At 32.4% G+C, this 20,930-nt stretch overlaps 1 protein-coding gene across 1 annotated transcript in view; it reads left to right on the top strand.

Moving 5' to 3' along the window:
- Positions 1-20,930, top strand: part of RSF1 (remodeling and spacing factor 1) — a 108,955-nt gene that overhangs the window by 58,421 nt on the left and 29,604 nt on the right. The window contains exons 5-6 of the mRNA XM_025042555.1: positions 4,963-5,117; positions 20,183-20,930. The exon at positions 20,183-20,930 is cut by the window's right edge and continues 65 nt beyond it. Coding sequence (XP_024898323.1) covers positions 4,963-5,117; positions 20,183-20,930 — 903 coding nt within the window. The remainder of the gene's footprint in view (positions 1-4,962; positions 5,118-20,182) is intronic.

Genomic DNA, 20,930 nt, shown 5'->3' with positions numbered 1-20,930 from the left:
CAGGAATGTGGACCAACCGGAACTTGTACCTTTGCTGGTGGGAATTAAAAAAGTGACCACTTTGGGAGACATTTTGGCAGTTTCTTCAAGTGTGAAACAAACTTATCCCATAACCCAGCATTTTCACTCCTAGGTATTTATTTTAGAGAAATGGAAACACATATTTACAAAAAAGCCTTTATGTAAAATAATGTTCATAGCATCTTTATTCATAATAGTTTTCATATGTGGATTATTGCTAAGCAATAAAATGATCCTGTTATGTATGCAACTGTATGTATTTGTCTGAAAGGCATTATGGTGCATGAAACAGGAGCCAAAAAATACATGCCATTTTATTTCATTTATTTTAAGTTCTGGAATTAACTGATAAATGGTTATGATCATCAGAATTTTCCTTTTTCCTTTTGGTGGAGGAGAGGGTTTGAGTAGGACAGGGCAGGAAGAAATTTTCTGTGGTGATAGTAACATTCCTTATTTATCTTGGATAGAGTTTTGGATTATATATAGTGTATGCTTTTGCCAGAACTGATGAATTGAATATTTAAGATCTGTTCATTTCAGAGTATGTAAATTAACCTCAAAAATATTTTAAGAATTAGTAATTGACATTTTCAAAAAGTTTTATGCTAAATAGTGTGTACCGTTTTCATGAACTTGTAATTAAAATTCTGTCAAGACATTTCTAAACCATATGCTGCTAATATGGCACAGTGATTGAGAAGGTAGTCTCTAAAGTCAGACTGCAATTCAGTCTTCCCTTTAATATGTAATAACCATAACCTTAGGCAAATTACTGTACTTGTCTGTGTATCCTCACTTTTTTCAACTATAAAATGGGGGTAATAATAGTACCTATTTAATCAGGTTATATCGGAATTAAATGAACTAATTTATGTAAAACTCTTTGAGTACTTGAAACATAGTAATCACTGTTAACTTCTATTATTAATACTGCTGCTTTTGATATTACTCATTAATGTCTTCCTTCAGTTTCTTGGCCCCCACATTCAATTATCTTCTTTTCTTGTCTACTTGGTAATTTGGAATTACATGAAAAAGATGGGATATTACATGGTGGACCCTGATATCATATTACAAATACTTATTAAACACGTGATATAGTCACACTGTCTATGATCTGGAGTTGCAAAGACATTATGCCATTCCTTAAGAAGCTCTCTAAAGAAGAAAGATACAGAGAAATAGTAAATGATTATACAGTCATAAATGTGGTCTGTGATGTAGGTCATCCCATTGTGCTATGGAAGAACTAGATACCTAACCCACAGTTGCAGAAGATGGTGCCTACACTTGGCTTTTTTTTCTTTTTGTCTATTTGTTTATGTTATTTTTTTTTTTTATCGAATGGGACTGTCAGCTCAATTGCTTCTGAAAGGTTTAATAATTGCTATTAACTTAAACTCCGAACAACCCTTGGACTTGGTAGGAACCCTAGGGAAAAATGATATTCCACAGTATAATAGGATGATATGTATACTCCATTTCACTAACATCTAGGTTAACTTCAGGTACAGATAGGAAAATGCCAGAGTTTAGAATCTGTTAATAATTATTAAGTCAGAATCTGCCCAAAACTGAGCTTTTAACTTTTCCATCTTAACATGTTCATCCCATCTCAGTTAATAGCAGCCATAACCTTTTAGCTGCTTGGATTCAAGATCTTGGAGGCACATCCTTGACTTTTCTTTCTCTCTAATTTCACATCCACTCATTCAGCAAATCCAATCAGCTTTCTATGCAAAATACATCCAGCGTTTGATTGTTCCTCATCCCTTTCATAGCTACATTCTTGTCCAAGTCACCATTTTTAAAAAAAAACTCGGTGATTTTTTTTTAGTATAGTCACAAGTTGTGCAGCCATCACCATTGTCTAACTCCGGGACATTTTCCTCACCCCATACCCTGTACACTAGCAATTTATTCTTCATTCTCCCTTTCCCCAACCCAAGGCAGCCACCAGTCTCCTTTCTGTTTCTATAATTTGTCTAGTCCAGACATTCCACATACAGAAAATCATACATCATGTGGCCTTTGTGTCTGGCTTCTTTCAGATACAGTGTTTTCAGGGTTCATCTATGTAGTAAGAATCAGTACTTAATTCCTTTTTCTGGCTAAATGGTAGTCCCTTGTATGAATATACCACATTTGTTTATCCATTCTATGCTTGTCTTTGACAGCATAGTTGGACTTAGCCATGGGTGACACATTCCAGGCTAAGAGAACAGAAGTACAAACCCCTGACATTCTAAGAGTGCACAATAGTTTGGAGGGATGTATCTGACTTAATATACCTGGGAAGAAATGTTTTAGAGAAGACAGTGGAAGGAGGGAGGGCAAAGCAACTAAATTGTTGTTAGTGTCCATAGTCTACTTTAAAAGGTCTGTAGAGAATGGTAAAAAAAAAAAAAAAAAAAAAGCTATAATTTGAATATGTATATATTTATAAAGTTCCCTCTGACTAGTTCAAATTTAGGATTTAAAAAATATTTAGCACATTAAATAATTGTTAGATTAACATAGGCAAAACCCAGAGATGGCTAATTTTCTATTTTCATATGATAATGACTACATTAAGCTTGAGTCTTAACACAATAATCAGGATAAAAGCCTATGAGAGTTCTTTCTTAGTAAATTTTTCTGCTAAATTCCTTTGTTGCTTAGAGTAGTGGAAAAAAATGGACTTTCTAGAAATATTGGCTCTCTTCTAATGTTTGGAAGGTTTTTAAAATAGGTATAATGGAAAACCAATATATTCTTCAGTTTCCAGCATGACCTCAAAAAATAACAGATTAGGTTGAGGCACTTCTTAAATATGAAATTCTCAATGAAATATGAGAAATAATAACATTAACTGGATAGAGCCTTAGGTTAGAAGCAGGTAATGAAGTTAAGAGATGGAAACTTTGCCAAAAATAATTTTAGTTAATGTCTCTAGCTTTTAATTTTCCTCTTTGTAAAGTGGAGGCAGTACCAGACAGGATCTTGAAAGAGCATCTAATCTGACCTTCTACTATTAGAGAATTAAAATTCTGAATTGTTCATTTTATTGGATATGCTTATATGAGATTTATAATATATATAAATAATATTTATATATTATTTTTGTATATATTTATACATATTTTATTGGATATGCTCATATATTTATATAATACAAATATATTGTAAAAATATTTATATATTTTTATATAATTATATTTTATTGGAGATGCTTATACAATATTTATAATATATAAATGTTTATATATTATAATATTTTTATATAAGTTTTATATATTATATATAATATTTATATATAAATATAATATATATAAACCTGTGTGCTCATTCCCATGCACCGTGACAAAATAGTTGCCATTTTAATTTCTGAATGGTATCCATCAATGGCAATTTTATTTCCTTCAAAGGCCAATTTAATAATACTAGAGGGAATCCAGTCTTTTATTTTATAGATAAGGAAGTTGAGGCCTAGTAAAAATAGATGACCTGTCAAGGGGCACATAGCCATCTAGTTTAGGAACAGGGGTTTTGTTTATTAACTTTTTTTTTTTTTTAAGCCTGCTTCATAAGGTGGTTTCCCTGCTTTCAAGCAGTAGAGTTTAGCAATATGAAGGTGGAAAGGTGATAGGAGGATAAAGGGCATACATGTCATGACATATAAGAAAACAAGTAATTTTATCTTAATGCAAATTACATAAAATTAGAGGCGCATACACAGTGCTTTGAGAACACAGATGGGAACCTCATGGTGCTGATTAATTAACTTAGTGGCAGAACTAGGGCTCAGTTTCCCAACTCTTTGTCCAGGGTTTTCTTTTTGTTTTCACTGTTACATATTATTTATCTTAGCAGGAAAAAAAATCCAACTGAGTTTTCTTATTTCTAAGTGGCATTTAAATTGACCATTCCACACCTCTGGTTTTGATAGTAAAAGTAGAGAATATGTAGATTAGAATTTTTATTTGAGATTGTCTTATATTTTTGATTGAAATTGAATTCCTTTTCTATAGTTAGTTATAAATTCCCTTCCTATAGTTATAAGGAGAAAGGAACACCTAAACAAGGTTTTTTTGTGTGTTTTGTTTTGCTTTGTTTTGTAATTTCTTCTCACTTCTTTTACTCCTCTTTCCAACTGTATAAATTGGAATTCTCTCAATTTGAAAAATTAGACGTCTTAATGTAAAAAGAGGTTGATCTTTCTTTTATTTAATGAAAAGAAAAATTGTCCTTTCATAACAAACATTTAAAAAATTTAAATAAAAGTGTTTAGATCATCAAAACAATATATTTAATAGTTTTAAGGATGTACAGGTACTTAAATTCCCTTTTTTATTGTGGTAGGATATACATGACATCAAATTTATTTTTTTTAACAAATTGACAAAACACCAGCAACCTAAATTCTTAGGCTTTAGAATACGTTTTTAGAGCTTACTTTTTACCATATTACACAGAAAGACCTGGATCATAATTTTATAATGTTATTTTCTCTGTAGGTGGAAAAGAGTTTTTATTTCCAAATGAATCAAACTGGAATCATTTTGTTAAAAAGAAATGCTTCTTTAAGCAAGTTTTACATTGATATTGTACTTCTTAGAGATTGCATAGTACTTTAAATAATTATCATACCTTGATTTTTGTTTAATTTGTTCCTACTGTTGCTTTCAGCCAAAGGGCTATGCATTGCCATGCTAATCAATAGAGATAATAGTCTAAGATTCCTCTTTGGAGAATAGTATATTTTAATATATATTCATTCCTACTACTTAATCTTAAAATTCAAGGTTAATTAGTTTTAGCTATACCACTGATTTGGATGTCCTTAATGTGTGTGGTTTTTTCTTTTTTTTTAATTTTAATTTCTAATACTTATTATTCTGAAAGCTCTTTAGAACAGAAGAAAGATTTTTATGCTGTCTTGTTTTTTCTCTTGTGTAGAAATCGAAACGAGTTGGCTGAGACTCTTGCACTCCTGAAAGCACAAATTGATCCTGTACTATTGAAAACCTCTAGCCAACAGGACAACTCTTCCCGGGAAAGTCCCAGCTTAGAGGATGAGGAGACTAAAAAGGAGGAAGAAACACCTAAACAAGGTTTTTTTTGTGTGTTTTGTTTTGCTTTGTTTTGTAATTTCTTCTCTCTTCTTTTACTCCTCTTTCCAACTATATAAATTGGAATTCTCTCAATTTGAAAAATTAGAAGTCTTAATGTAAAAGTGGTGATCTTTTATTTAATGAAAAGAAAAAAATTGTCCTTTCATATCAAACATTTAAAAAATTTAAATAAAAGTGTTTAGATCATCAAAACAATATATTTAACAGTTTAAGAATGTACAGATACTTAAACAAATTCCCTTTTTTATTGTGGTAGGATATACATGACATCAAATTTATTTTTTTGAACCATTTTTAAGTGTTCAATTTTGTGACATTAAGTACATGCTCGTTATTGGGCAACCATCACCACCATCAATCTCCAGAGTCATTTTCCTCCACTGAAACTCTACCCATTAAACATTTAACTCCCCATTTTCCTTTCCCTTGGCAGCCACTATTCATTCTACTTTCTGTCTCTGTGAATTTAACTAACTCTAGGAACCTTATGTAAGAGAAATCATACAATATTTGTACATTTGTGACTGGCTTATCTCACTGAACAATATTGTCTTCAGTGTTCATGTTGTAGCGTGTGTCAGAATTTCCTTCCTCTTTAAGGCTGAATAACATTCCATTGTATGTATCACCACCTTCTGTTTATTCATCTGTCAGTGGACTCTTTTTTTCTTTCACCTTTGGCTGTTTTGATTAATGAATATGAGTATACAAATATCTGTTTGAGGCACTTCTTTCACTTCTTTTGAGTCTGTAACCAGAAGTGGATTTGCTGGATCATATGGTAGTTCTGTTTTTAATTTTCGAGACTCTACCATACTGTTTTTCACAGCCCCTGCACCATTTTACATTCCTACCCATTGCTTGTTATTCTTTTTTAATTTATTATAATAGCCATTCTAATGGATGTGAAGTGGTATTGGGTTGTTTTTTCTTTGTTCGTGGAGGGTTTTTGTTTTGGTTGCACCTAACAAACTCTTAAGTCTACTTTAATTAAATTATTAAACATGATTTTTTCCTGGCTAAGTTTTCTAATTTGCTTAACTAAGCAGATCAAGTCCTAACCTTTATAGGAGAAAAGAAACCAACTGAAATTTTGTCTAACATCTTTTTACTTATTGTTGATAACATGCCTTTTAATGACAGGGAAGGAGGTTGCTCTCCTTGACATGCTTTATTCCTTTGCTTTTAGTTTTCCTCTGTTTCAGTTAGAACCTGAAAACAATATATTCTTATCTTATTTGCTGCTTTGAGAGAACCATTTATAAAGTCATCCCCTAACTGCAAGCATTGTTTGAGAACAAGTAATTATGCCATTTAATGTAGGATATAATGTTTCTACATAGTAAGCATTTCTTTCAGCAAAAATCCTAATTATTTTTCTTTGGCTGGTGTTTACCTGATTTCAAATATCTGTGATGGTTTTATTTGTAAGCCATATTTCTCATTTGAAAAATTACTTTGTATATGTTAAAGCTCAATTTGTAGGCTGCTTAATTAAGTAAAGCTTAATAATTTTAACGTTGTCTGACCCCCTTATTGAATTTCCAGATTTTTTAAGTAGCACTTCCTAAAGATTGGTTCTCAGTTTAGACTAATATTATTAGTTCATTTGTCATTCAGTTTGATTATTCATTTGTGTTTTGCTTATTCTCATACACAATTAAAATTAAGACCAGAGAGAATATAAATTGGAAAGAGAGGCAAGATAATAGAAATTCAAGAGGCACTTATTCCTATTAGGTGAACATAAATTTGACACTGATCTTGAAGGGAGATTTCTTTGTGTAGTTTAAATTACCAAACAAACACTCAAAATGAAACAGTTTATTCAGTAAAGTACAGCTCTTCCTAGTATTTAATTCTAAAATTTCATTGTGGGGTCTTACAGTAGAGGATGGGGGGTTTCAACAGTAATAGCAGCTAACGTTTACTGGGCACATTGTGTTTCTTTGCAGCCTACCAAATGCTGCACATGCATTTTCATTTAATCCTCATAGCAGCTCTTTGAGGTAGCTACTATTATTATTTAAATTTTGTAGATAAAGTAATTGGGATGTTTATACATTTAGTCCAAATCATATAGATAATAAAGTGTGAGAGCTTACATTTGAACCTTGATCCTTGTAAAGTCAGTGCTCTGTAACTAGAGTGATATAGAACTGTACTTCTTAAATTTTAATATGCATTCTGTTCACCTCATGATCTTTTTAAAATTCAGAAGATAATTGAATCAGTCTTGTGTGGGGCTTTTTTGCCATTTTAACAAGGACGTAGATGATGCTGGTCAGAGGACCACATTTTGAGTAGCAAGGTTATAGCTTGGAAACAAATACAGCAAAAGTTTTTCATACAGCTGTTTCTGAAAATATTTCTCAATGAATGCCGATGTTATAACAGTCAACATAATTAAGAAAACGTCTGTGAGGGAGGATATCTCTTGAAAAAGTAGAGGAGGAGGAGGAGCAAGACGTTTAATTCTTTGTTTTTCTCCTTACTCTTTTAAATAGTGTCTCTTCTGTTTCTCCTATCTAAAAGTAAAATGCTTCTTATTCATTCATCTGTTCATTTAATACTTATTATGTACGTACTATGGGCCAGACATGATTTTAAACATGGGAGTTTTGTAACCAAAGTAGTAAAATCCTTGCTTTTGTGAAGCCTACACTGTAGTGGATAAAACAAGCTAACATATACCATTTACCATGTGCCAAGTACCATTCTCAGTGCCTCACATATATTGAGTCATGTAATCTTCACAAACATCCTGTTAGGTATTACATTATTATTTCCTTTTTTTTTTTCAGATGAGAGGTGAGACAAGGAGAGGTTTAAGTAACTTTCCCAGGGTCACACAGCCTTAGTGGCACACCCAGTATTCAAACCTGAGCAGTCTTTAGTCTTTCTCCATAGTTGGGTACTTTTGATGCTGATTTACACATTATTTGGAGTATTAGACAGATTTATTCAGCACCCAAAGTGCTATCTCTTATTTCATTATCTCAGGTGTAGATTGTGTTCTGTTCTATAGCTAGATCAAAGAAATGTGATTCCAGTTTGTCATTTTTGTTACTCTTGTATATAAACAAACATTGCCCTTCAGTTTGAAAGCTGGAAACAGTCCTAGTGAATGTCTAATGTTAGACTAGTAAAGCAAAATGTGACAAGTTAAAAATTGTATGGTTGGATATTTGGAAACCATCAAGAAGGAAAAACAAATTAGGAGCTTGAGAAAGAATAAAACAGCCACTCTTTTTCTTGCAGCTAAAATTTATTTAAGATTTTTCTTTACTCATTAGTTAAATTGCCATGCTTTATGCCTAACCTGAGAAGATATTAAAGAGCGGCTCAGCACATAATACAAAAAGATTCTTTGTTGTATCGGTGCCAAGGAAAAATTTGTTACCTATAAAAATGGGCCCAAAAATATCCAAAAAATGGCATCATTTGGGCTAAAGAGTTCATTAATTGAATAATTAAATTGACTTTTTGTTTCAGAGATAATTAGAATTGCCTTCTGAAAAGTCCAAATTTATTAGACTGGCACCAGAATCTCACAGACTGGCCTCAGCCTGTCTGTCTAGTGTTATCCTCCTACATGATCACTGGTTCCAGATTATCTAGATACCCGTATTTACTCCATGTCTTGCACATTCCTTTTGTGTTTTATCTTGCTCTTATCTCCCTGAGGTACTGTTCTTCCACTCTGGAAATTCTAGTTATACTCCAGGCCATCTGGAATCCAATCTTCTTAATCTTTTGGCAAGCTCTACTAGCACTTAGACTATTTTTATTACACTTACATTAGAGTCCATCATACTACCAAATTTGAAGCTGTCAAATACTTGTTGAATTGTTCTCAGACTATCGTAGTGGTTAGGTGTCATTTACGCCCTTTTCTAAGACCCAGGATATCATTTCAGGTGTTATACTACCTGGAAGTTACTGTGCTTAAAGTTAACCATGAAATTCAATATATGTTTTTATTTCACGTTAGATAGTGTGTTCTAATTTAGAAGGGACTTTTAACTTCAAAGGAACTTTTATAGGAGAAAACAAAGTTGAGAAACATCCTAAACTTTAGTTTTTTTCCTACTGATTAGGAAGAGACTTTTGTTAATTTTTACAGTCATACACTTGAGAATGAGAAGAGAGTATCATTTAAGAATCTCTAATAGAGAATAGAAATTGTAGACTGGCAGCTTGAAAACCCAGTGTGTTTATTTTGGTCTGTACAGTGCTGATTCGTTTTGTTTTTGTTTGTTTGTTTGTTTGCTCGTTTGTTTGTTTGTTTTTAACTGAGATAAAATGTACCATTTTTATTAAGTGGTTTTTAGTATATTCATAATGTTCTGCAACCATAGCCACTATCTAGTTCCAGACAATTTATATCATCCCACAAAGAAACCCTGTAACAATAAGTATTCACTTGCCAGTTTCTCCCTGGAATTCACTAACCTACTTTCTATCTGTGAATTTGCCTGTTTGTTTCGCATAAATGGAATTACACAATATGTGGCCTTCTGTGACATTCTCCTTTTACTTGGCATAATATTTTCAAGGTTTATCTATGTTTTAGCATATGTTGGTACTTCATTTCTTTTTATGATTGAATAATTGTCCCTTATGGATATACTGCATTTTTGCTGATCCATTGACGGACATTTGAGTCGTTTCCACTTTTTTGGATATTATGAGTAATGTCTCGGTCAACATTCATGTAGAAATTTTTTACATATGTATTTTTTAAAATTTGAATTTGCTATCAAAATTGAAAATTGAAAATTAGAAGCATTGGTAACAATGGACCATCATTCCTATGTGTTAGCGATGGGCTGTACCTGAATAATGGCTGACCCTCGGTGGTGGGACTCATACTGTCCAGTTTACTATAGTCCTCTCTTGTGTCTCCTAAAATTGGCGTTAGTCTCAGTTGCTTGGCCTAGTACTTAATTTTGTTGTTTTTATAGTTAAAGTGGAAAAAAATTCATGCCTCTATCAAATATTGAAAAAAGGGGATCTAGAAAACTAGGAGAGAGGGGCTAATTTTTTGCAGAAGTGAAGAATATTTTTACAGTTGTAGTAGGTGCAGTAACCTACAGATCATCTTCTTGTAGCCATTATTAACATGATATATAAAGCTTAATTCAGAATGGCAAAATAATATAATTTAATGTAGCTCTGTCTGCCATGACAAAATAGATTGGTGGCTTAAAGTGCAGAAATTTATTTTCTCACCATTCCGGAGGCTAGAAGTTCCGACTGAAGTGCCTGCAGACACAGTTTTCTCATGAGGGCTTTCTTCTTGGCTTGCAGATGGCCACCCTCTCTCTATGTCCTCACATGGTCTCTTATATTTGTTCATGCGGAAAAAGGCCGGAAGTCCAAAATTCAGGTGTTGGCAGCGTTGGTCTCTCTCCTTGACTTAAAGACAGCCAGATAACTTCTTGCTGTGTTCTCATCTAGCCTTTCCTTTGTGTGTGTGTGCAGATCTGATGTTTCTTCCTCTTCTTATAAGGGCACTATCCCTGTCATATTAAGATTCCATCATTGATCTTATTTAACCATAATTACCTCTAAAGGCTCTATCTCCAAATACAGTCACATTGGGAATTATGGCTTTCATGTATGAATTTGGAGGTGGAGCATAATTCAGTCTATACTTGCAATATTATGAAATAATCCACTGTAAATAATGGAAAAGCTACCTGATTGAGAGATCTGGAGGGACAAGGGAAGATCTGAAATTTCGGTGAAATTTGTTTCTGAATGCTGTGATAAGCAGTTATATATATTCTTAAGAAAAAAAATATTACATGTGTATCAAAACTTTTTTTTTTTGCTCTTGAGTTTGCAGCAAAAAAGTGTTGTGAGACTAGAATGAGCATTTGCATATGTAAGACAATTGGAATACTCTTGTTCATAGTTAATAGATTACTAGGAACAGATGAGATAAGTCATTTATTATATTTTCTGTTGTAGCTGATACAAGCATTGATATTAATGATATTACCCATAATGACTTCTTTATTTGTAGATTCATTGGAACTTTTTAACAAAGACAGTTAATTTGGAAATAGATCCTTAATGAGCCCAACTTTAGGAAATGCCTTTTTAATGTATTGAAGGAAAAATCTTAAATACAAATGTAGACAGGTTTTATTTAGAAAAAGTAACCTATACATGATCTTCCTTTGGCCATGGGGAATGTAATATTTGATAAAAAGCTTAAATTCCAGGTAAAGACATTTTGTGAAAACAGCATTTTTAAAGACAAAAGGACTTAAGTTACTTTGCTGCATCATCACCTGGGTATTATTTTTATAAAAAAGTTAAAAGTGAACCATTTCATAGTCATGGTAATTAACCTTTGGAACTGGATAAGCTCTCAAAGCTTGACTTATAAGTGAACCAATGTTTTGCCTAATGAATGAACTGCACAATACAGTATTTTTTTGTACTGTGTGGTTGGATGATCTGCGGTGCCCATCAGGAATCTTCTTAGGTCCAGCTGAGCTTTCAGACTCACAATACCACACTCGGCAACAGTCTATTAAGATCGATGTAGGACAGGAGTCAGAGCTTGCCAACAGGAATAGTCTTTGCTGCAGTTTATGCAGCAGTTCATATGGCCAAACCATCTCATATGGGAGAAGTATCTTCTCCTAGGTGACAATTTCAGAAGCAAGTATATAGGATTTTCATTGCATAGGTACGGAAACTGCTTTGTCTTAAAAGCCTCATGTTCCACATAAGCCCTTACCTCTTATAACAAACTCTATAAGTATATGTTCCTGGGTCTTCATGCCCAAAGAGTCACTCACTGCATTTAGGTGAGTCCAAAATATGGCATCACCATTATGTATTTATATATTTTTTTTCATAGTCCAGATGCAATTTATCAAATAGAGGTCACTGATATCGAGAGTACTATTGCCTAGTAATCTCCTAGGTGACACTCCAGTTTTTTTTTAAGTTTGCCAGAGGAGCACAACTTTACCAACAGTCATGTTCTCAGGTGAAGGAAAAAAGCTTTTCTTAGTTCATGGCCCATAGATGGTTTAGTCATGGTTTGATGCTGGAAAGCCTTTGGTGGGGGAAGGGGCAGAGACAGTTTATAACTTTTTAGTGTCATTCAGGGAAAAATCTTTACCTCAGCAATAAATATTTTCCTAGATATTCAGTTTTTAGGTTGTCAAAACAATTGAATCACTTGGATATTGTATTTTACAAGTGGATTTACTTTTTTCCCCCCATGAAATTGGTTCAATAGGAAATGAAGCAGATAAGGAATGGTCTGGCCCACTTTCCTACACTGCAGTTGGTATCCAGAAATGGATGTGATGGCCTGAATTCTGAAACAGGTTCTCTGACTTTAAACTTAAGACAAAAAATTAATGTTGTTTAGTTTGCCTTTCTTAAGTGATACTGTAGAACTAAGAGCTACAGGATAAATTAAACCAACGTTTGCTAGTATAAAACTGAAAACTAAATAATAATGCATTCAATTACAAAAATTGTGTGAATATCCTAAGAGAAGATGCTCTGTATACAAAAAACATTCTTTAGAATTCTATCAATGTATGAAAATACCTGCATTTATGAACAACTGTTTACTGACATAAAGCATGTGGTAGTAAACATTGCTTCCTGTCAAATGGCTCAAGGCTAAATTCTGTATTGCATATAACAGTGCTAAGTACTAGACCCAACATTGTGATCATGACTAGGAAAAAAAAAATCAGTTTCTGATTCCTAATCAGAGGAGTCATGAATTATTATGAAATAAAATATAAAAATTAAGTAGGTTCTTTCAATTTAAAACATAGACATCAACATTATACATATTTGAATTATGCTCAGTAAAAATAGAATTTAATTATATTTCTGGCATTTTATTTTTTTCCCCTCTGCCCATTTTATTCATTTATGTTATCTGCCTGGCCCCTGTAGCCATTAGAGTTTGTGACCCCTTCTGTAGAACGTGAGTACTAATTGTTACAGCTATTAAGAAATATTTGGTATGATATGGGGGTATAATCTAGAGATTTATCTGGGTACAAAATAATCCACTGTTTTTATTACCATGTTAAATATTGGTTTACTCCAAATAAGTACACAGAGACCAGATAAATACAGGTGTATTGTTACTTTGTTAATGATATCTTAGTTTACTTCTTATCATTATCATCATTCCATCTTTACATCAGTCATGACTTATATAGCAAAGATAAGGGACAAAAAAGACATGGAAGTTTGCATTTGTTTTATTTTTATGCCATGAACAATAGGACACAGACCACAGTGCTGCTTATATAAAAGATTTATGCCGATTGGGGAGGACAGAAGAAAAGGCAGGAAGTAAGCAAGGAAGAAGGGAGAGAGATGGAAGGAGAAAAGCAAAAGAAATCTTTCATGATTAGAGAAACTGTTGAAGTTGTTTTTTTCTGATTCATTTTGTTATGACTTGAATCATAAGAAAATTTAAGTTACCATTTATGATTTTTAGAAAGTGGCAGTGGCATGGTTTTCGAGTCTCTGCAAATCCCTTATAAAAGGAACATGTTGATGGCAAAATTTGAAAAGTGTAGTTAATACCTGAAACTAAGATCTTAAAGGCACTTGGGTACTCTGGGCATTATGAATTCTCAGATCTCCAGTCAAAGCTCCCTTCGAAAACAAAACTCTACACTGAGATTTGTCCACACTGCTGGAGTAGAATTCAAATTAAGTAGGATGGGAGCAGTAGTGACAAGCAAAAAAGAAGTTTCAAATAAAAGTATGGGAAAGGAATAGAGTTATGTGATCTTCTAGTGTAAATCACTTTAATTTTTAATATCACAAAAAGAGCATGTAGGGAGCTCTAGAGCTATGAAATTAGAAAAACTACTTAATGTAAAAATAAGCAACTGAAAACTGCTTAAGGTCAAATCTCACAGGATTATAGGATTACAAAATACAAGAAGCAGAGTAACATCACAACAGTGAATGAAAGCTTATCTGAAAGACTTGCCTACAAAACCTATGAAAACTACAACTTAATAGGTTGTAGAACTCAGGAAAGAGTTTAGGTTTTTTGAAAATCAGAAGAAACATCTATGCAACAAACACAAGAATTAGTATCTTTAAATAGCAAATGGAAAGCTGTAAACTTTTTAAAAATTAAAAAGAAATTAAAGAATTGAGAGAAAGAGACAAGGAAGGATTTGAAAATAGGCAAAGAAAATGCAACAGGGGTCGTCCACAAAAAAGAAAATCAAAGTAAGGGAACAGACAAAAATACTAAAGACTCTGTTCAACAAAACTTCTTGAAATAAAGATGTGACACTACATGTTGAAAAGACACTACATACGTTGGAAAATGAACCCAGAATGAGTATCAAGACATAGTCTAGTAAAATTATTGGGCTTTGGAGAAATGCTTTGGCTCTCCAGACATTCCAAGTGACTTAAGGGAAAGAAAACCAGACTGCCATTGCTATGTTTGAAGGCAATGTTCTGTCCCAAAAGAAAATAGGGGGGAAAATGTGAGACAGAGATTTTATATCTGACTTTCACATGAAGACTGTAGATAAATTGTTATCAATATCTAAGATCTATTTTCCTATAAGTCTTTTTCATTGGAATCTTCTATTGAAAGAGCTTCAGATGGCCAAGTTGGCTAACAAAACATCAATAATGGGTGTAGAAATAAATATAACTATTTATTTCTGTGGTTTAGTATACATACATATGGTTTCTACTTCTGTTTATAAAAGGAATCTAAGAACAGTGATACCCTGTAGCAATGGGCACTCTTGGCCTCTAGATTTTTATTTCCAAATATCGTTCTTCTATTAAGGCAGCCAGAGCTCCTTAGAGATGGGATTGATTCTGGTGAAGGGGCAGGAAAATACAAAATAAGCCTGGAACATCTTGGAATGCCAGAAACTAATGGTGGACTCAAAAAAGAATTTGGGCGTTTTGGTAGGACACAGGTGCCAACCGGAAGGAGCTCCTAATGGTGAAAGCAACTGTTTTAGTGACAAATTTATATAATGATAGATTTTAAACCATAGAATAAAATACATGTCTCTGAATTCCTACTTATATAAGTATGTAATTGAGTAAATAAGTAAATAGAGGTGAAGGAAAAGTTCTTCCCTTCAAGTGAATATCAGTTAATTGATATAGAAGGAATGAAGGAAATAAAAAATTACCATAGGGAAACACTACAATAATAATTGTTGCAGGCAAGATCTCTGACAGATGCTAACATTAGTGGATGAAAGTTTGTGGAAAAATAGGATATTAGCACAATCTCCCCCAAGATATTTACCTGTTAAAAAAAGAGGAAATAGTAACTTAACAGTGGAGTAACCAGCTGATACCCCCTTAACCAAATGAACAAAGTTTTGACATCATGTACCCTCTAATTATAATGCACAGCATCTCTTTTGTGGAATTTTTGTCAAAAAGGTATAATCTCAGTCTAATCGAGAAAACATCAACAAGCTCAAATAAAGAAGTATTTCACAAAATCACTTTCAGGATCAGAAGAGACAAGGAGAGAATGAGGGATGGTCACAGATTGGAGGAGATGAGAGGAGAACAAAATGAGATATGGATCCTCAAACAGAAAGGACATCAAGGGGGAAATGACAAAATTTCAATAAAATCTGTTTAATTAATAGTATTTTACTAATGTTAATTTCCTGGATAATTATACAATGAGCATGTAATTTGTTAACTTTAGGAAAAATAGTGTAAAGGTATACTTGAACTATTTTTGTAATATATCTATGTCTAAAATTATTTCAAAATAATTCATAAAAGAGTGTTAGGTGAGCATTAAATTTGTTGTTACATGTTACTAAATCTAAATGACGGTACAAGAGAACATACACTCTTTAATGGCTATGTGCTTTGACAGTGGAGATAAAATAAAACCAAACAGAGAAAGAGTGGGAAGCGTACACACAAAAACTTTAAAACTTTTTATTAAAATCACTTTGATAGTGCCGGTATTGTTATTCTGAAAATGTTTTGGGTGTAATATGAGAAAAAATAACATATTCTAATATTATATGTGGTGTCCTTGAAAACAAAAATTCTCAGTATGGGAAAAAGAAATAAGATGTAATATAGAAAAGGTTAAGTAAACACTGAAATATCATTATGGACTTGAGTTATTTTTATTTAAAAAGACATATTTATTTTATTTAAAAAGATATATATTTATTTTCTGTTCACTGAAAGAACTTAGAAACAATGGCCAACCCAGTAGCAGCTAGCATCCTTAGTGCCTACGCCTAGATTGTGATCTTTAAATACAGTTTCCGACTAAACTAAATCAAGGCTTCGTGGAAGAGTGATTGATTCCAGTTCTAGGACATAATGAGACAAGAAACATCTTGTCGCTCCAGGTAGTATGGATGCTACCAAAGTCACATCAAAAAGACTCAAGAGCCAACTTAAAGAGATTTCCACTGCCAAAGATAGGACACTTTAAGCATAAAAAAGGATCATAACACTAATGGATTAAAGCACATTGAATATGTCTTAAATCCATTATGATGCTAAAAGGAAAACTCGTTACCTTTGGAAGATGCCAGTGGAGACTGAATTATTATTTTGAAAACTTAAATACATGACAGGAATTAAGCATTCATCCCACCTTTTCTGTATGAAATGTACCACTGTATAACAAAGTAATAAATTTAATCAAATTCTATAAATTTGAATCTAACAAATCACTGATGGAAGAATAATAGAATGGGAATATCATTTTGCACTTCCTAATAAATTAAAAGTTTTAGGGCAAGTACTTTCTTGAACAAAATTGACTTCTTTTAGTAAGAAAAAATTCAAACCGAATAGATAATGTTCTTCACTATTCACTTATATAGAGCATTCTGTGTTTCATTACATAGTGGTTCTAGTTGGGATGGTTGGGAAAACATGTATTAGGTGATCAATTAATATTTGGAGTAAATAAATAAATTGGCTTTAAAAGCCTACAGTAGATAACACTTTTCTTGAATCACAGGTTTGTCAGGCACTATTGCCTACTGCATTGTGATTTTTTTGTATGTTATATATATTATATACTGTATTTTTTTTTATTATTTCAAGTATATAGTACATTGGTTAGAAATTTATAGTTTATGAAACGATACGCTTGATTACCCTGTCTGCCCTCTGGCTCTACACATAGCCATTACATTATTGCTGACGGCATTCCCTGTGCAGTTCTACCCATCCCTGTGACCGTCAATCAGCTATCGATTTGTACTTTCTTAACCCTTCACTGCTTTCTCCCACCCACCCCACCTACACACACATTGTGATTTTTGAAGTTAATTTTTCCTTTAGACTTGTCACATCAAATTTCACGTTTCTTACATTCATTTGCATTCTCTTTATAGTTTTCTTTTGACAAAACTTCGGAGAAATGCTTGTATAACTAAATGACATTTTTACCAATTATGATTGTGCTTAAAGGTTCATTTCCTGTCATGGTTCTTCTGTTTTTATACAGTTTTAGGGACACATCTATGTAATCTAGGGTAGTTAGAGTAGTAACTGTTGTCATGTTTTTCTCTTAAAAGAACTGAACCAAAGATAAAAATTCCAAGGATTTAACGTTTTTTGATTAAGAGAGGTATGAGTTACTGAAGGATAATTGTTGAGGTCACTTAGTCTAGCTGCTTTATTTGTAAAAGAAGAAATAATGGTCAGAGAGTTTGTGACATACCCAAAGATACACCACTAGCTGGATTAGGATTAGTGAGCACAGAAGTCTTGAATCTCCTGTTGTTGTTCATTTTATTTTGCCATGTTACTCAAATCAAAATTAGGTCAAATAACTGAAGAGAACATTCTCATTCACCACCCCTCTCCACCCCCCACCCCACCCCCCAAAAAAGTAGATGTCATTCGGGGTTGACGTGTAACATTGTATAAATTTAAGGTATACATCATGTTACTTTGACACATTTATATATTGTTATATGCTTGCCATTAACGATATCACATTACATACTTATAGTACAATATTAACAGTGTCACTTTACCTTGGGTCAGAGTCACAATGAGATCCTAAGTGGCTTTCTGAACCAAAATATGTAGAAGAAATATTAGATCATATTCAGTAAACTCTTAAACTCAAAAAATTAGGTTGGCATTATTTTAAAGATTATAATCTATGTTTTAATTGTTAACCAAGATATTCATTTAATTAGATTTGCTGACCTACTAACCAATCTCAATGAACTGGAATTTACTAAACCTACTCTATCAATGGAAAAGGGAAGACAAATTAGATAATTACTTTGATGTCTTTAATTTTCTTAGGAGCATGTATAAATTAAATCACTAACAATGTAAAGAGGGAAGAGCAGTACACATACCCTAATCTCAGGTTCTCAATGGTTCTCACTGGCTCTTGAGTTTTTTATTTGCAACATGATTGAACATTGAACAAAATAGTGGTTTGTAATAAAAATATTCACTCTCTAAAGTGAATATTTATATATATATATATAAAGTGAATTCTCATTTTATATATATACATATACATATATGTGTATATATATATACATATAGATACATGTATATATAGATACAGTTGTGTATCTATATATACATGTATCTATATGTATACATGTATACATATAGATATATGTCGCTCCAGGTAGTATGGATGCTACTACCAAAGTCACATCAAAAAGACTCAAGAGCCAACTTAAAGATACATGTGTGTGTATATATATATATGTATATATAAATATACATATAGATACATGTAGATAGATACATGTATATATAGATACATATGTGTATATATACACATATAGATACATGTGTATATATCTATATGTACATGTATATATAGATATATACATGTGTATATATCTATATATACATGTATATATATATAAACTGCTTCATTTCACTTCTGTCCATTCCATTTTATTTTCATGAAATATAACTCTGGTTTATTGACTTGTCAAGAATCTGTTCAAAATTTTTTGAAAAACTTCCTGTTTTGTTTAAAATTGCATGTAGAATTGAGGTTTTTCAGTTAAAAGGATATGATGAGGTGATGGAAAATAAGTAGAAAACAGTTCAGATTCTCTGAACATAAGCATTATACAGTCTTTTAATCCCATTTACAGATTATGCCGTTTACTAAATATGGCTTTTGTTATATTTAAATTTGCACTATTGGGTACTTCATAAACCTTGGATATATGTAGCCAATAAGGTAAAACAAAGAATTGACAGACAAACTCATAGTTTCTTTGTTAAAATAATAACTCCTGAAATGTTGTTAATAGCATTCAATAAAGTAAATTGTAATATAACCACATCATAGCGTGTTATATAATTAAGTGCAATATTTGTAAAAAGCATTTAATAAGAAAGTACTGATGTTTCAATGAAAAATACTGGGCAACATGATCCCAACTTTGTCAAAAAAATGCAAGACTAGAAGGAAGTAACCTAAAATATTAATAATGATTATCTCTGAGTATTGGGATTATGGGTATTTTTTCCCTGTGTTTTATTTTCTGTACAGAATTGTGATACTTTTTAAATCTAGATAAAATATAGATGTTTTCCTACAGCCATAGTCATCTTACCTCAATGAAATGAAGTGCTCGCTGACTTGCAAAGAAAAAGTTGTCAGTTTTTAAAACAAATATGGCCTTTTAGAAATGTTTTAAATAGTATTTTTAGTTTCATATTTTAAGCCATATTTTCGAGCTTGAATAAATTGTTAGAGCTATATAAATACTTGTATTCCATTGAGAACACTAAAGCTAAGAGTATAAAGCAAAAATTTGAGTCTTTCTAAATAATCGTTTTTTTAATATCTAGAAGTTATCCTTCAGATTTTGGTGATTTTCTTCACTGTCAGATTTTGTTTTTCAGTGTAAGATGTCCAGTAATGTTACTTCTTTTAAGAGAGAAATTTCAAGTGGAAATATATATTATGTTAAGCCTTTAATATTTTATAATCTCTAGTGCTTAAATTCATGTGAATGTTTTCTGATTTTTAGAGGAACAGAAGGAAAATGAAAAGAGGAAAAGTGAAGAGCTACCAGTAGATTCAGAAAATCATTCTGTACCCAAAGCTCTAGAAGAAACTACCGTGAAAATAGAAAAAGAAGATGAAAAGGAACTTGTGAAACTGCCAGTCATAGTAAAGTTAGAAAAACTTTTGCCAGAAAGCGAGGAAAAAAAGATTATTAAAGAAGAAAGTGATTCCTTCAAGGAAAATGTCAAACCCATTAAAGTCGAAGTGAAGGAATGTAGAGCAGACCCTAAAGATAACAAAGGTAGCATGGAGAAACTGGAGCCTGAGAGGCTAGAGTTTGGTGGCAATGTTAAATCTGCTCAAGAAATTACTGAGAAGTCTACTGAAGAAACTGAGAAACTTAAAAATGACCAACAAGCCAAGATACCACTAAAAAAAAGAGAAATTAAACTGAGTGATGATTTTGACAGTCCAATCAAAGGACCTTTGTGTAAATCAGTTACTCCAACAAAAGAGTTTTTGAAAGATGAAATAAAACAAGAGGAAGAGACTTGTAAAAGGATCTCTACAATCACTGCTTTGGGTCATGAAGGGAAACAGCTGGTAAATGGAGAAGTTAGTGATGAAAAAGTAACTCCAAATTTTAAGACGGAACAAATGGAGACAAAGTTTTTTGATACAAAGGAAGATAGCTGTAGCTCCTCTAAAGACAAAAGTGTCATCATGGAGGGGAATGGAGCAGAGTCCTTACATTCTGTCATAACAAGTAT

The sequence above is a fragment of the Pteropus alecto genome, unplaced genomic scaffold (assembly GCF_000325575.1).
Source record: "Pteropus alecto unplaced genomic scaffold, ASM32557v1 scaffold7, whole genome shotgun sequence".
NCBI lineage: Eukaryota > Metazoa > Chordata > Mammalia > Chiroptera > Pteropodidae > Pteropus > Pteropus alecto.
Note: the sequence above shows the minus strand (reverse complement) of the source record. Positions and strands in the feature narration are given on the sequence as shown.